Source organism: Gastrolobium bilobum, unplaced genomic scaffold (genome assembly GCF_033153095.1).
Source record: "Gastrolobium bilobum isolate Gb01-03AN ecotype WA unplaced genomic scaffold, APGP_CSIRO_Gbil_v1 utg482, whole genome shotgun sequence".
Lineage (NCBI taxonomy): Eukaryota > Viridiplantae > Streptophyta > Magnoliopsida > Fabales > Fabaceae > Gastrolobium > Gastrolobium bilobum.
This window is the reverse complement of record NW_026897192.1, coordinates 195,757-213,286: the sequence shown is the minus strand read 5'-3', so window position 1 is coordinate 213,286 and position 17,530 is coordinate 195,757. Positions and strand designations below refer to the sequence as shown.

At 40.1% G+C, this 17,530-nt stretch overlaps 1 protein-coding gene and 1 non-coding gene across 2 annotated transcripts; one reads left to right on the top strand and one right to left on the bottom strand.

Moving 5' to 3' along the window:
- Nucleotides 1-10,207: 10,207 nt before the first annotated feature.
- Nucleotides 10,208-10,314, bottom strand: LOC133304820 (small nucleolar RNA R71). Its single transcript, XR_009750670.1, has one exon. It is a non-coding gene; the product is annotated as a small nucleolar RNA R71 (small nucleolar RNA).
- A 928-nt stretch (nucleotides 10,315-11,242) lies between these two features.
- Nucleotides 11,243-12,038, top strand: LOC133304816 (uncharacterized). Its single transcript, XM_061504879.1, has 2 exons — nucleotides 11,243-11,735; nucleotides 11,785-12,038. The coding sequence occupies exons 1-2, from the start codon at nucleotides 11,243-11,245 to the stop codon at nucleotides 12,036-12,038; spliced, it is 747 nt and encodes a 248-aa protein (XP_061360863.1).
- The last annotated feature ends 5,492 nt before the right edge of the window (nucleotides 12,039-17,530 follow it).

The window sequence follows — 17,530 nt, the reverse complement described above, 5'->3', positions numbered from 1 at the left end:
GTCTGCAAGATAGACAATTTTGACATTTTTCTTCTAGACAAGGACGAGCCTGTGAGTTCAAGACCGGGCCCAAATGAGTCTTCATCTTCTTCTTCTTTATCAAGACCTGATCACAAAGATAGAAATTCAGTTTCCATTGACCTACTTTCAGATGGATGTGTTATCTCATCTCTGTATCACTCTAACCCAGCTTTACCCGAATGGCTAGGCCTTCGTCAAAGCATCCAAGTAATTATGCGTATATCTTGCTCTTCATTACACTATCAGATTATTCTTTCATTTTTTTCATGTTTACTTGTCTAAGATCAGGTTTGAACTAGGGGTGGCAAAAATGAGCCAACCCGTCGAGTTGGCTCGTAACCTGTCAAAAATGAGCTGGGTTGGGTTGGCAAATATGAGCTGCCAACACGAGCCAACCTGACCCGAGCCAGCTCGAAAAAAATGATCCAACCCGCTGGTCAAACGGGCCAGCTCGCGGGTTGAGTTTTTATATATAAAAAAATACAAAATATAGTATACAAAAATGGACAAAACCCACACATGTTGTCATCGTCTTTCTTCCTTCTCTAAACCTTAGTCCCTAATCTTTTCACGTCCCTGTCATTTTTATATTGTTATATTGTGTTGGCTCTGTTTGGTTCAAATATCTTACTCACTTGGTTGCAAGTGGTTTTGATTGTTTCTTGATGTTGGTGCAAATTTTTTGTGAAGAAAATTCGAAACTAGAATATTTTGCTTTTATTTCTCATTTTGTAACCCTTTGTTTAATCTGATAGAAGCCACATAGCTGGTGAATTAATACTACAGGTTCATTTAAATAGCTTGAAAATGAGCCAACCCGCGAGCAATTTTTGAGCCAACTCGCGAGCTATTTTTTCAAGCCAACCCACGAGCCATATTTTTTAGCCAACCCTAACCCGACTCGGGTCGGGTTGGGTTGGGTTTTCTGACTCATTTTTTTTAGCCAACCCTAACCCGGATCATTTTTTCGGTTTGCATGCGGGTTGGCTCATTTTTCCAACCTTAGTTTTAACCTTTGGACCAAAAGAGTTGGGCTAACCTTCAAGGTTCTTCATCAAAGCGGCTCTTCACCATTTTCAGTGACTCTTTCAAGAAATTTAAGGGTTATTTCTTCAAGGTTGTAGCTCAGGAAGGGCATCAACCCCAGTTTCATTTCTCTGAAGAAGGGAAAGAGGGGGAGTTTCCCATGTATTTGTCATATGACCATTATAATTCGAGTTCCTATAGTTATCATTATGGGGAAACCAGCCTTTTTGCCAGTTAAGGCATTGTTGAAGTACGTGGAGGATCACATCTCGTCAATACGCCTCATTTCTATAGAAGTTTGAGGCCGAACTCAATAAAGAATTAAGTATGCTCTTCTTGTTTTGTTTTGAGTTGAGTTAAATGTAACACCCCGTGTGCAACCGGCGTATTAAACATACATATGGCAATAGCGCAACTAATTAAAATGCGGAAGCTAACTTTTTAAAACATTCAATTATGACGTCATTATTATTAACCAAGTTGATTACTTAATCTTTTTTCAAAAAAATGCCTGTATGTAAATTGCAATAAAAGCTAACTGAGTAACCTCATTAAATAAGTGTTTATTTAGTCACAGAACTATAACACGTAGACCGAACAAAATCCTGATACATTATACAACTCGAACCTAAATAAACAAAGCATAATCAATGTGGCATGGACAATCCTCATGCTCACAAAATAAGGCAACAAAGCCCAACAGAGTATCAGCTCAAAGGACAATATAATGACAATAGAACATAAATCAGCATCCAAACAGATCAGCATAAATATGCATACGTCAGTCAACTAAGCTCCGGCCTCCTGCCACCAGAGGTATCAACCTTCGAGGTACCTGAACTTGAAAATGTACCCCAAACGTGGGGTGAGATCTCTAAAAAGAAATCTCAGTAAGACAAAGGGTCCTCAAGGATCTCTCCACCCCAAGCTCACTTACATGTGTAATATAAGTTCTAAAACAATAAACAGTATAAGTTCCAAAATCTGTGTAATGCAGCATATAATCATGTAATGTGTGTCAGAATCCTACTAGCCAGAGAAATGCAGGAATACGTCTATACCTACATGTAGTAGGTAGCTATCCATCTTGCAGCAGCAATGGGATCATAAGACCCATCAAAAGTAGGTGGCTTATGCTTACGGAAAGCATTCAGCCGGCGATCGACCTCATCTCGATCCTCAACAAAACAGGGACGGTCTGCATGGCCCCCGTAAGGTGACTTCCATCACCCATCTGACTCTGAGAGTCATCCTGCAGACTGGGTGGAGGTGGTGGTGGTGGCGGAGGAACATGGCCAACAGCAGGACCATTCCTCATCTCCTCCAACATGACTCTAAACATCGTCATGTTCGCCAGACGGTTGGCCTCCAACACGTCCTCAGTGGCCTTCCTGTTTGCCTCTCTGACGGCGTCCAACATGGCCTGGTTTGCCATTCTCATGGCCTCCTGGTCGGCTTGTCGGGTCGCCTGCATATCAGCCAATGCAGCCAGGACAGGATCGGGCTGATCTTCCGAAGTCTCATGGTTTCTCCTGGGTCTTACCATGACTCTGCACAAGTTACACAAATTATGATTTGATCAGGCCCACGCAATGTGATCACATATGCATTATCATAATAATACTCGACGGAGCAAACACACAAAACAGACACAACCAAACATCCTAATTGTTGCAATACATACAGGCTTTTCCTTTGAACCGTTGCTCTGATACCATAAAATGTAACACCCCGTATATATCCGGTAGTGTTATCATTACATCGTATTAAGCGGTGCTTAATTAAAAATACGGAATATTCTTTTTTTTTTCAATTATGACATCATTATCAATTACCATCTTGATTACTTAATCAATTTCATAAAATATCGCATGTATGTAAATTGCAATAAGACATCTACTGAAATACCTCAATATATAAATAAAGTGTGTATCTAAATCACGGCATTACATCTCGTAATCCGAACAATATCCTGATACATTATTACAACTCCCAAAAGACTCAAGACGAAACAATACTATGTGTCATGGACAATCCCCATGCTCACCAAATAAACATCGTAAACAACAAGTCTTAACATAAAACTCCATAAACATGAACTGAAGGTATAAGCATATAAGCAGCATGCAATTCCAGCATCCAACATGTCAGCATAAATAACAGCAAATCTAACTCAGCTCCGGCCTCTTGCCGCCTGAGGTCTCAACATTACCTGATCCTGAAATAAGCATTCCCCAAACGTGGGGTGAGATCTCTAAACAAGAAATCTCAGTAAGACAAGGGGTCCTCAAGGATCTTCCACCCCAAGCTCACTTACATGTGCAATATAAGTTCTAAAAGCATTTATATCATTATCAGTTCCAAAACTATGTAGTGCAACAGATATTCATGCCATGTGTGTTATAACTATTCTACTGGCCAGAGAAATGCAGGAATGCGTCTATACCTACATGTAGTACAAGGAACACCGCTTGCACCTCACCCACAACCTCACCATCTTGTATGTACCACATACTCAGGCTTACCGTATAGGTGGAACACCACATGCATATCATAAAGGCACTAGCATATAAAAGCTCAACAGCATTTCGAAAACATCAAAAGCATGTAACACAGCATGCATATAACCATATCCCCATGAGACATGGTGGAACCACAACATGGCTAAACCGAGTACACGAAAGCTTACCTTGCAAGTTAACTATCCAAGCCAAGAGTCCACACTAGCTCAAAGCCCGCAAACAATACAATCACAATCTGTTTATACAGTAAGTAATCATCCATAACCATCTATCATGGTTACACTAAGTGATTGAGGCTTTCCATCTCATTATAAGTCATTTTATGCATTTTCTGCAGGAGGTATTCGAATACTCCTCGATGAGTATTCGAATACTCCCTGTCTCCAGAAAGTATTCGATTACTTCCATTAAAGTATTCGAATACTCGCAAGTATCCAAATACTTTTCCCCCAGTATCCGAATACCTCAGTATCCGAATACCAAATCTTACTGTATTCGAATACTTTCCAGTATTCGAATATTTCTTCAAAGGTATCCGAATACTTCTCTTCCCAGAAAAGTATTCCAATACTCCTGCAAGGAGTATTCGATTACCATGAACAAGTATTCGAATACTACACGAAAAGTATTCGAATACTTCTTCCACATAATGCAGAAATTCGGGCCAACTTCTGCATAATCCCAAATTTAAAGGTCCAAAAGCGATTGGGAGTCCAATGACTCCCTAAACAGATATAACCCAACATGCTATGAACCCAGAAACACATTCCTTTACTCAAATGGTTAAAGTTCCTCTTTTTAATTGATTAAACAAGCTGTAAACTTCAAAATGACAAAGAGTGTTCATGGTATACCTCCAAGGCACCAAAACTCCGAAATGAGGCACACAAGGGACACTCTACACAGCACCAAGGTTCTGACTTGAGCAAGACATGAATAGGACAACCAAGCTTGATCCTTTAAGACAAAAGGTAGCTTCTTGAAGCTCAAGAAACCAAGAACAAGCCCCACTCACACAAACTTAGCAAGAACAGCCCCAGAAACACCCAATACACAGCAAGCATCAACTCAGAAATGCTTCACAACTCCCTCACACTGTTTACAAGCTTAGTGTTTACAACTCTAGGAAGAAAACTCTCAACAAAGGTGACTTCTTGGTCCTTTTTCAAGAGCAAAGGTCAAGAATTCAAGGGGAGAAGAGAAGGCTGACGGGAAGTCAGCAAAAGACTCACGTAGGCAGCCTCCAATATGGCCTAGGGTTTAGTGCCATTAAGCATTTATAGGTCCACTTAAAATACAAAACAGTGTTAACAATAATAGCTACGCTTAGCATTTTAATCCCAAACTTTGGAATCTGAATCTACTAATTTTTCCAAGAATAATCATATTTTTATTATATTTTTCCGAGCACATTTCCGGTACGCGCTTTTCATAGCCAGTATCAGTTTCTGGCACCAGTTCTCATTGTATTAACTTGAAACTTGTTTTACAAGTCCTATATAATATTCTAGTAATTATCATGCACTTTTCATAATTTTCCGGGATACTTTTTCGGTACGCATTTATACCGACTAGCAGAACCAGTATCTGCACTTTTCCTCCGAAAAGCGACTTTCATCATTCTTAATCACTTACTATAATTATATAAGCCTTATAATAATTATTAGGGTCAATTATTGAATCATTTTCTATTTTTGCTTAATTAATTAATTAAATTCCTTAATTAACGGTGCAGGTGCTTACAATATCCTTCCAAGGTTGTGTTTTTAACACAACAAAACGTCCAAGACTCCACTGTTAGACACATTAATGACAGAGATCATGTTGGTTACTTATTCATCACTTTTTACATGCCAACACTCATATTTTATCAAAGAAAACTCATTATCATGGTTCAATAACTTACCCCAAGTCCAAAACAGAATATAAAAGGTGCTCTTGGAGCTCTCTATGCAGTTCCACAAGTTTGACTTCAAAGGTGCACGAAAATGACACACAAGAATGGTTCTTTCTCTCCATAGATAGCTCCTTGGAGCAACAAAATACCAACTAAATGGCCTCCTCCGCAAGGACTCAGAAACACAACCCCTGGACCCAACTCACAACAGCCAAGACACTCAGTAACAAGGGTCTATCACTCCCACAAGGCTAAATACTAAGTGTTTACACATTAAGGAAAAGAATCAATGAGAAAGGTGATCACTTTGTGGTTTTCCAAGGAGAGGGAGGCAATACAATGTGAAGAGGCTGATCAGCCACCAAGAGCCTCATGTAGAATCAGAAAATATGGCCTAGGGTTATGTGCCACTAGCCATTTATAGTCCACTTAAGTTTTAACCCACTGTATTAGCGCTAATCGCTCTGCTAATCATTTTAATCTCAAACTTGGGATCCTGAACCTAGCCATTTTTCTAGGATTTATCATATTTTTAATTTATTTTTTACAGCGCTTTTACGTAGCCGATATCAGTCTTGACGCCCATTCACATTATTTTGTCTCCAAACTTGTTATACTAGTCCTAGATATTATTCTAGTGATATATACATACTTTTAATAATTTTCCGGGATGATTCATCGGTACGCATTTATACCGTGAAGCAGAACCAGTATCTGCAATTTTCGTCAGAAAAGCAACTTGCAGCATTATTAATCACTTACTATAATTATTAAGGCCTTCTCATAATTATTAGTATCAATTATGGAATTATATCCTTAATATCATAATTAATTAATTAAATTCCTAAATTAACGGTGCGGGTTCTTACATTCACCCCACCTTTTAAGATTTCGACAGTAAAATCAGGAACATACCTGTCCCGAAACTCGGGATATTGCTGGAGAAGCTCGTCCTCTCGCTCCCAAGTACACTCCTCAGGAGTTCTTCCTGTCCATTGCACCTTGACCATCGGAATGGTCTTGCTCCTAAGCTTCTCGTCACGATCAAGAATCTTGAGTGGTCCGACGAGAGTCTTTAGGTTCTCCCGAACCTCCAATCATCAGGTTGCACCACGTGCGATGGATCCGCGATATACTTCCGAAGTTGAGACATGTGAAACACGTCGTGGATGTTGGCCAAGTTCGGAGGCAAGGCAAGGCAAGCCGGTAGGTAACAGGCCCTATCCTACCAAGTATCTGGTATGGCACTATAAATCTCGGGCTAAGCTTCCTCACTCCGAGGGCCCGACGAACACCGGTGACAGTGAAAGTCTCACAAACACGTGCTCACCTTCACTGAACTCCAATGGATGATGCTTGACATTATAATAACTCTTCTGGCGATTCTGCGACTGCTTTAGCTTTTCTCTGATCATCTGAATCTGCTGGGGGGTCTCTTGGACAAAGTCCAAACCAAAAAAAAAAACTCCTTATCTCCAACCTCAGACCAACAGGTAGGAGTTCGACTCCTCCTACCATACAACGCCTCGTAGGGTGCCATGCCCAGGTTAGTATGAAAACTGTTGTTGTATGAAAACTCAACCAATGGCAGGTTCCTATCCCATGCTGAGCCCTGCTCCAAGGTGCAAGCCCTCAACATGTCCTCCAATTTCTGGATGGTCCTCTCATTTTGTCCATCAGTCTGAGGGTGATAGGATGTACTCAATCTCAACTGAGTACCAAAATCTCCCTACAGCGTCGTCCAGAACCGAGATGTGAACTTCGGGCCCCTATCATTGATGATACTATCAGGCAGTGGCGAACCTAAAATTTTTTATTTATGTCTGCATATTTGGTGACGAGGTTCGGGGGTAGCGCTCCCGAAATGTTTTGTTTTTTTAAAATGTATTAAAAAATATAAACAAGAAAAGAGAAGAAAAAAAACTTCAATTTAATATAAAAAAATAGCAATCAAGAGTCATCATGATAATTATATACAAAATAATCTTACCTCATTTTTTATTATTATTTTGATATAAAATATAATTAATTATATGGAAATGTTATTCTCATTTTACATTTGAGTAATTCTCTCATGTTACATAGAAAAATCACGTGAAACCCATCACTAAAGGATATAAAAGAAAAAAGAAAAAAAGTAGATGAAACTTTTGAAATGAGATAATTATCTCATATAAAATAAGAATAATATTTCCCTTAATTATATCTAATAAACATTCCGCTCGTTCAAAAAAAAATCACATAATAGAAAATCTATCTTATGCATTGTAATCGACAAGTTACAACTGTGTCAAATAGTTAAATTCAATGCTTCACATCACTTACACAGGGTCACAGATAATCTTTTATTATATCAAAAATATCAAAGTAATTAAACCATGCTTTAAATTTAACAAATTATTAAATTCATTATATGCTTCCCAGTGTTTGATCCATGTCCAATGCCTTACCGAGTAGTTAACTTTTTTTTTTCCAAAATCTGTGTCTGCACTTGCAGACACAGTCAACAAAGTGGGTCCGCCGATGCTATCGGGCACCCTGTGAAGGCTCACGATCTCGCGAACATACAGTCTGGCCAAATGCTCAGTAGTGAAGCTCACCTTCACGCGCTCACCAGCTTATTTGAGCAATTCAGGGCGCTCAAGCGCCCAACTTCACGCTCAACCGCCCAAGTCTACAAAAATTCACCATCGAGGAGCACGCTCGAGCGCACAGGTGGACGCTTGAGCGCGTGAAGGCAGGCAGAATCCCTAAATTGATTCTCAAGAGGATGCTCAAGCGCCCAGTAGCGCGCTTGAGCACCCAAACACGAACCAATCAGCCCAAGATTTGATTAGATTTGCCAATGGATACAGAATTGTTATATTTTGAATGAAAGCGGAAACAAATCAATCTTGATTTATCGATTGATAGAGATCCCTGGGAAGATTTGATGAGGGATCACAACAAAGATTCGAAGCTCAATCTGTCACCCAATCTGCAAGATCTTAAATAAAAAAGGAGGCAATTAAATATTTGATTGCAAATTTGATAAGGATTCATTGGGAGAATCAGAAAGATATGGCTTCAATGGTTATAAATAGGGAGCTGAGGGTTAAGGAAAGACACCAATTCACCAATCCAGAGAATTATATAGAGACTTGAAGAAGGATTCCTATTGCGGAGCGCTGGAACACTGAGGAACCAAGTCAACATCACACCAATGGAGGCTTGGGGTTCTGTTTTCTTTACTACTGTTTTTGAATTCAGTATGCTTGGATAAACTTTTATGTAGTTAGGGGTAGATGGAACCCAATTGAATCTTTTTGTTTATGAATTAAATTGTATCTGAATTCTTTTCTTTTTATAATTGAATAAATTCATATGTTTTTAATGCTTTCTATGTGTTTGTTCCTAATAGTATGATCTTGGGGAATTGTATGACAATAGGGATGTTGGTGCATGAACCCTGAATTGATAAATTTATTACAATCCTTGTGATCTAGGAATAGACATAGGGTAATTACGCAATCTTTGAGTTCTTGATCTTAATGCATGTTTTCTTGGGGAATAACCAGGGAACTAGGGTTCTTCTGAGATCACATAGATTTAGGGTAACAAGGAATTGAGCCCTAATTAAATTAGAAAGAATTGATTGGAAATATATTAAGAACGAATTCTTGACCGTTTAATTCATAACATATTGAGGAGATTGGGGGGAATCGAAACCCTAACTACGCTTGTTTTTAATTCGTAATCAACCATCATCTTTTCAATTGTTCTTTTTAATTCTGATTTTTTCAAATTTGCATGTTATTGATTCTTTTAATTTCAATTTCAATACTCTCAAATCCTATTCTTGATTGTCCAACTAAATCGCGATTAGCGAACTGGTGCTTGAAAATCCGATCCTCGTGGGAACGATTTCGTACTCAGGTACACTTTATTAATTTACGACCGGTGCACTTGTCGAGTCGCAACAAGTTTTTGGCACCGTTGTCGGAGATTGGATCCTTCAACATTAGAAGTAACTAATTACCTTTTAGATATGACGTTTTAATTTTCTAAACATTAAACATACTGCCAAAAAAAATTTTGCATTCAAATTCTACATCAATTTTCTGAATATTTTACATTCATTAATTTTTTGCATTCTTTTTCTATTATTTTATTTTATTTTCTGTTTTCTTTTTCTGCATTTTCCTATTTTTCTTCACATCTTTTCAATCTTAGTTTATGCGAGGTACTCTTAACCCACGAATCTTGCAGTTTGATCATGAGATAGAAAAGACAGAAAGGAAACTCAGAAAAAGTGCAAAGGAAAGGAAGGCTAAGGAAGAAAAAGAAGCCTCAAGTTCAACGGAACCGAAGGAAGAAACAATGCAATTCAGAACCCTCCAAGGACGTTGGGAGATTACATGACCCCAGCTCGAGTTCCACAAACGGCGAGCATTGTTAGACCAACCGTGGATGCAACAACTTCGAGTTCAAGCCAACATTGTTGCAATTGATTCAAAAAGATCAGTTCGCTAGAGGAAGCATGGAAGATCCTTACATTCATCTTGATAACTTTCTACTCTACTGTGATACATTAAAGATGAATGGAGTCTCACGTGACGCCATCTTGCTCAAACTATTTCCATGCTCACTGAAGGATGACGCAAGAGCTTGGCTGCAATCACTGCCTAAGGGAAGCATCAGCAACTGGGACGACTTAGCAATGAAGTTCTTGGCCATATTTTTCTCCGCTTCAAAGTTGGTAAGGCTCAAATAAGAGATCACTGCTTTTGAACAAAAAGAAAGTGAATCCTTGTACGAAGCATGGGAAAGGTTCAAAGGAATACTCTGAAAGTGTCCTCAACATGGCATTGAAGCTTGGGAGAAAGGACGAATTTTCTTCCAAGGAATGACGCCGAGTAGAAGAACCTTGGTGAATGCCGCATCAGAAGGATCGTTGAAAGTTAAAAATCCTGAGGAAGCATTGGAATTGTTGGAATCTTTAGCTTCCCAAGAGTATGACAATGCTTCAGTCACACAAAGGAGAGTGGGAATCATGAAGCTCGACGGCTATGATGCAATCTTAGCCCAAAATGAACAAATGCTGCAATTTCACAAGAAACAACAAGCACAATTAGATGCTCTTACAAAGCAATTTGTTAATTCTCAAGTTTCTTCTGTTAATAGTACTCAGATAACTTGTGGTATTTGTGCAGAGGCTTATGCAACTGAAGATTGCGACTACATGAGAACACCTGGAAACGCTGAAGTCAACGGAATCTGGTATGATCAAAAGAACCAGAACAATCCAAGGAGGAACCAATATGGTAATAACCATAATCAAGGGTGGAAAAATCCTAACCAACACCCTGGATTTAGTTACAAATCAAACCACCAGCTGAACCCTCCTTTGCCATTGCAACAATAACCTCCACCTCAAGGCAACACTTCAGAGTGGGAGAAGGATTTTGCACAGCTGTCTAAAACTACCTCGGACTACATTCAGAATTCAAATGCCTTCAGAGAAGAAACAAGAGCTTCATTCCGGAACCAAGAAGCTTCTATCTGGAACCTTGTCGAGACAGTTTGCTGAAAGAACCCAAGGCACCTTCCCAAGTAACACAGATAAAAACCCAAATGCACAATGCAATTCAATTATTACCAGAAGTGGGATCGTGATCCAACCTGTGGAAAAGCCACCAGTGGAGAAGAAGAAAGAGGCTGAACCTGAAGCGAAAAAGGAGAAATAAGAAGACGCAGGAGAAACCGAAAAGAGCAGCCCAGAAAAGAAGCTGTTCAAATGGGAGAAAAAGAAAGCTCTGGACCGGCAACCAAAATCGGCATATCTGTCTCCCTATGCGCGTGTTCCATACCCTCAGCGGTTGAAACAAGAGATCCAGAAACAATAATACACAAAATTTCTGGATATCTCAAGAAGCTGCAAGTAAACATTCCTTTTGTAGAAGCCCTGGAAAGCATGTCGAACTATGCAAAATTCATGAAAAACCTTCTGTCAAAGAAGCCTAAGCTGAAGGAATGCGAAACAGTGGCCTTAATTGAGGAATGCAGTGCAATCATCCAGAAGAAACTTCCTCCCAAGCTAAAAGATCCGGGCAGCTTCTGTATTCCTATAGCCATAGTAAATATTGAAGTAGGAAAAACATTATGTGATCTGGGAGCAAGTATAAATCTGATGCCACTTTCCATGTGCAGAGCTCTTGGAATCAAAGAGCTAAAGCCAACTACAGTTTCCCTCCAGTTAGCAGATAGATCGATCAGACGACTAGATGAGGGTAATTAAGGATGTTTTAGTTAAAATTGACAAATTTATCTTCCCTGCAGATTTTCTAATTCTGAATATGGAAGAAGATGCCGAGATTCCCCTACTGCGTGGGAGGTCATTCCTAGCCACCGCAAGAGCAATGATCGATGTGGAGCAAGGAAAACTGATGCTGAGGATGAACGAAGAGACAATCACCATTGACGTCTTTGAGTCAATGAAAAATCCGTCAGATGGAGGAGACTGTTTCATGCTTGACATAATACAAGAAGCATTTGATGACACGATGAAAGAGGAGAGTTTCCACTCGAGTTAGAGCAAATCAACTAAGAAGCTGAACTTGTTGATAAAGAAAAAGAACCAGTGGTGGAAGAACTAGAAAGAAAGAAAGAAAGAAGACATCCCTCTTGGAGCAATGAAGGTGGAGCTTAAGGATTTACCTTCAAATCTGAAATATACTTTCCTTGGTGACAACAACACTTATCCTACAGTCATCATCAATGTGGAATTAACAACCATGGAAGAAGAAAAACTTCTCAAGGTGTTGAAGAAGCACCAAGCTGCCATAGGATGGTCCTTCTCCGACTTAAAAGGTATAAATCCTTCCTTTTGTACTCATAAAATTTTAATGGAAGATGATATTAAACCTGTGAGGCAGCCACAAAGGAGACTCAATCCAACCATGAAAGAGGTGGGAAGGAAAGAAGTAGTTAAACTGTTAGATGCAGGAATGATTTATCCTATATCTGATAGTGCATGGGTAAGTCCAGTACAAACTGTACCAAAGAAAGGTGGAGTTACTGTGGTAAGAAATGAGAACAACGAGCTGATTCCAACAAGGACAGTCACCGGGTGGAGAATGTGCGTTGACTACAAAAGATTAAATGCAGCCACTCGGAAGGACCACTTCCTAATTCCCTTCTTGGACCAGATGTTGGAGAGACTAGCTGGCCATGCCTTCTACTGCTTCCTGGATGGGTACTCGGGTTACAACCAAATAGCAGTAGCTCCAAAAGATCAAGAGAAGACAACATTCACATGCCCTTACGGAGTCTTCGCTTACCGGAGGATGCCCTTCGACCCGTGCAACGCTCCGACAACTTTTCAAAGGTGTATGCTTTCTATCTTTTCTGATATGATAGAAAAATCTATTGAGATCTTCATGGATGATTTTTCTGTTTTTGGCCCCTATTTTGACACTTGCTTAGAAAATTTATCATGTGTTTTATAAAGATGTCAAGAGAGTAATCTTGTTTTAAACTGGGAAAAATGCCACTTCATGGTAAAAGATGGCATTGTTTTAGGACACAAGATGTCTAAAGAAGGTATAGAGGTTGATAGAGCTAAAATATTTGTTATTGAGAAACTTCCCCCTCCCTCTAATGTTAAAGGTATTCGAAGTTTTCTTGGTCATGCAGGTTTTTACAGGCTCTTTATCAAGGACTTTTCCAAGATAGCAAAACCGCTATGCAAGCTGTTGGTCAAGGATGAGGAATTCAACTTCACAGATTAATGTTTGAATGCATTTAATATTTTAAAAGATCGATTGACCATCGCACCTATAATCACTGCACCAGATTTCACTATACCTTTTGAATTAATGTGTGAAGCTAGTGATTATGCCATAGGAGCTGTCTTAGAACAAAGAAAAGATAAATTGTTGCATGTGATTTACTATGCTAGTAAAATTATTAATGATGCACAAATGAATTATGCTACCACTGAAAAAGAGTTACTAGTAGTTGTCTATGCATTTGATAAATTTAGACAGTATTTGCTGGGGTCTGAAGTAATTGTTTACACTGATCATGATGCTTTAAAGTATTTGTTGAATAAGCAGGATGCGAAACCACGATTGCTCAGATGGATGCTGCTTCTTAAAGAATTTGAAGTCGAGATTAGAGGAAAGAAAGGCGTGGAGAACTTGGTGGCCAATCACCATTCTAGGATCCAAGAAAAAATCTTCAAGATAGACCTGAGCTGAAGATCAGAGAATAGTTCTCTTATGAGCAAATATTGGCTATCAATGTTATCACGGATTTGCAAATGGAGGAAGTAAAGACCACAAGTACATCGCCATGGTTCGCAGATTTTGCGAACTTCAAAGCAGCAGGAGAAATTCCAGTAGACTTCACATGGCAACAAAGAAAGAAGTTTCTACATGATGTCAAGAAATACCTATGGGTTGAGCCCTTCCTTTTCTACAGGTGTGCTGATGGAGTAATAAGGTGGTACATTCCAAAAGAAGAGATGAAAGACATCCTGTGGCACTGTCATGGTTCCAGCTACGGTGGACACTTTGCGGGAGAAAGAACAGCAGCAAAAGTACTGACGAGTGGCTTCTATTGGCCCACACTCTATAAGGATGCAAGGAAGTTTGTGGAAGCATGTGATAGATGTCAGAGAACGAGGAATATCTCTAGAAGACATGAAATGCCCCTCAACAACATATTGGAGGTTGAAATCTTCGATGTGTGGGGAATAGACTTCACTGGACTCTTCCCCCCTTCCTATGACAACAAATACATCCTTGTTGCGGTGGACTACGTCTCCAAGTGGGTAGAGGTTGTTGCCCTTCCTACTAATGATTCTCGGGTAGTCATTGCATTCCTCAAAAGAAATATCTTCGTAAGGTATGGGGTGCCGCGAGCAATCATAAGTGACGGAGGAACTCACTTTGACAACAAACAAGTGAAATATGTGCTGGCTAAATGCAGAGTGAAACACAAGATTGCCACACCATACCATCCACAAACAAGTGGTCAAGTGGAGATATTCAACCGAGAGCTGAAGCGAATATTAGAGAAGACGGTTGGAAGTTCCTGAAGAGACTGGTCAAAGAAGCTTGATGATGCACTGTGGGGAATCAAGTATTAATCTTCAACTCTCGTCTCCGTCTCCTCCCTGGGAAGTTAAAGTCCAGATGGTCAGGACCATTCGTTGTGAAGAACATGAAATCGTATGGAGCAGTGGAGATCAGTCCGTTGGATTCTGACAGGAGCTTCACAGTCAATGGCCAACGTCTGAAATTATACATGGGAGGAGAAATTCACAAGGGAACAACCACGGTTGCCCTTGTAGAGGTAAAGTGAGTCAGGTACGTCAGGCTCGTGACGTTAAACAAGCGCTCCTGGGGAGGCAACCCTAGAATTTATTGTTTTCCAATTTCTTTAGTTCAAATCATTAAGAAAATGCAACAAAAAAATAGATAATTAGGCTAAGATGATTAGAAAGCTAAGAGAACACATGTGAGGAATAAAAATAGATTTCTGAGTGGCTAGTGAGCGCTCGAGCGCCCAACTCTAAGGAAAAATGGTCGAAAGGAACGCTCAAGCACCCAGAAAGCTGCTCGAGCGCGTTCCAACAGGAAAAATTGAAAATTATTGACACTTAGCACGCTCGAGCGCCCCATTGGCTGCTCCAGCACGCAAGATCAAGTTCACAGGGGTGTCCCCCTGCCATCAAGCGCTCGAGCGCACAACAGCGTGCTCAGGCGCGCGAGAAGGGGGAAAATTAAAATTCGAAGAGCGCGCTTCAGCGACTCCAAAATTTTTGAAATTTTCTTTTAAATACCTTTCCCCCTTACCCCATCTCTTTTAAAAAATCTCTTCTTCCTTATTCACTGCACACACATCCCTAACACCAAATTCTACCTTCTCTCTATGAAGCTCTTGAAAGAATCAGGTATGCTTTCTTCTCTCTATTTCTAAGTTATTGAATTAATTGCTTGAAGATTGTTCTTCTCTGTTCACACATGGTAGGCTAGGGTTCTAAGGAAAAGTCAGATTTGGGGATTTTGGGGTTCAATGGGGTAAATGGATTTCATTTCGAATTTGAGTAATCTGAATGCCTGACTCACACACACCACATTATTCTCACACACTCATGATTCTCACACAAGTATTGGAATGCTCACTCATAAGCACCATATGTTAATTATGTCAGCTCATAGTAGCTACACTCAAGGTGTTTGATGAAATGCTCATATGGATGGGAACCCCTAAGACCCTGAACTGTTTGATGAAATGTGTCAAGGAAATCACACTCATATGCTCATCATAAGTTAGTATACTCGAAGACTTCCATGCATTACACACTTAGAAACATGGCACTATCAAAATCACATTCATCTTAATTTGACAAATCTGAACTTTGGTTGTGATTACTTTGGAAATCAAAAAAAAAATTAATCCAGAATGGTGTTCACCTCTAAGAGCATAAATTCCTAAATAAATGCTGAATATGAAATGTTTGTTGTGATGCTCATGCGAATTGGTTGTCAAAATACTCACATGGGTACTCATAGTGGTTATGCATAAGTTAAAATTACAGTAAGTGTGCATAGTGATCAAGGTGTCAAGAAAGATATATTGTAATTGACATTAATTCACATAAAAATCTTTCCATCACATGAGATGTCATAGTTGATACCATATTTACATTACTACTCTGATACATTGCAAAAGGTTCATGTTTGAAATCATGTGATGAAATACCATATGGATTAAAGACACTTACTCCTGGAGCATTTTGCGAGCTTATGCAACTGTTGATATTTCTCCATGATGATAATCATATACTAAATCTGGGAATTCAAAAGGCATAACTATTGACTTGGAATTATGTTTTTCAGAGTTTCAGGATGTCTGGCAAAGGCAAGAACACCGAAAACAAAAGGCATAGAGGCACCAAAAAAACCGGTGCTGGTTCAAGTTCCCAACCACCAAGGGTGGAAGCGCCAAGGTTTAAGTCACCTGCCCATGAGGCGAGGTATCATGTCCACATCTTAGGCAAGGCAATATGCAAGGAGAGAGTTCTCCACCTCACCATGGGTCAGCACCCCGATTTTTACAGCAATATCACCAGGTGGGGTTGGAGAAACTTCTGCACCTTGCCAGTAGTGACAAGGGAAGATATTTGCAGGGAATTCTTTGCCAATGCTTACATTCAGGAGCAAGAAGGAATGTAGAAGCAGTGTGTGAGCTTCGTGAGGGGGAAAAAGATCAATTATGATCCCCTCTCCATTCAAAACTTATTGAAGACAACCCTTTGTGACAGGACATCTGTCACCACTTGTGCATATCAAAACAAATGCACTTCCCTGGAATATGAGGAAGATGAATTGGAAGCTGCAAATCCTATACTGGAATGCATCACAAATCCAGGTGAGAAGTGGGACAAAACAAAGGACGAGCGTCCTAAGAGAGTGTGGCTGAAAAACTTGAATAATCCAGCCAAGGTATAGTATCATTTTACAGTACATGTGTCAGGAAGCAGGGGTAGAGATTCCTATAACCGGTGGAAGAGAAATTACTTTGCTGCCAACCATTGATGCTAAGTGGATTTCTCACAAGCTGAGGCAACCAGTTGATGAGGATGGTTCTGTGGCAGAGGCAGCCAAGGCAGGTAGGCGGAGGTGAGCTAGACGCGCACCAGCCTAGACAGATGAGGCTTCTGGGCCAGCTACTGGAGGTTCAGTAGAGAGTCGACTGACTGCTCTAGAGACTCAGGTAGGATTCATCCGACGCAGGAACCGGTATATGCAGAGGAGAGAGCTTGAGTACCAGACACACATTCTAAGATACCTCAGCATTACCCAGCCTGATGGACTACCAGCCTTCCAGCCAAAGCTGTATGATGGATCTGAGGAGGAGGACGCCTATGATGCTGCACAAAGAGGGACCAGCACAGTTCCGGCTACTGAGGGACAGGACGATGATGAGGAGGATGGAAAGGATACCGTCATGACACCCGCTATTGTGAGAGATGCTGAGGATGAGGAGTTGGATGACTGATCACCTTGACCAT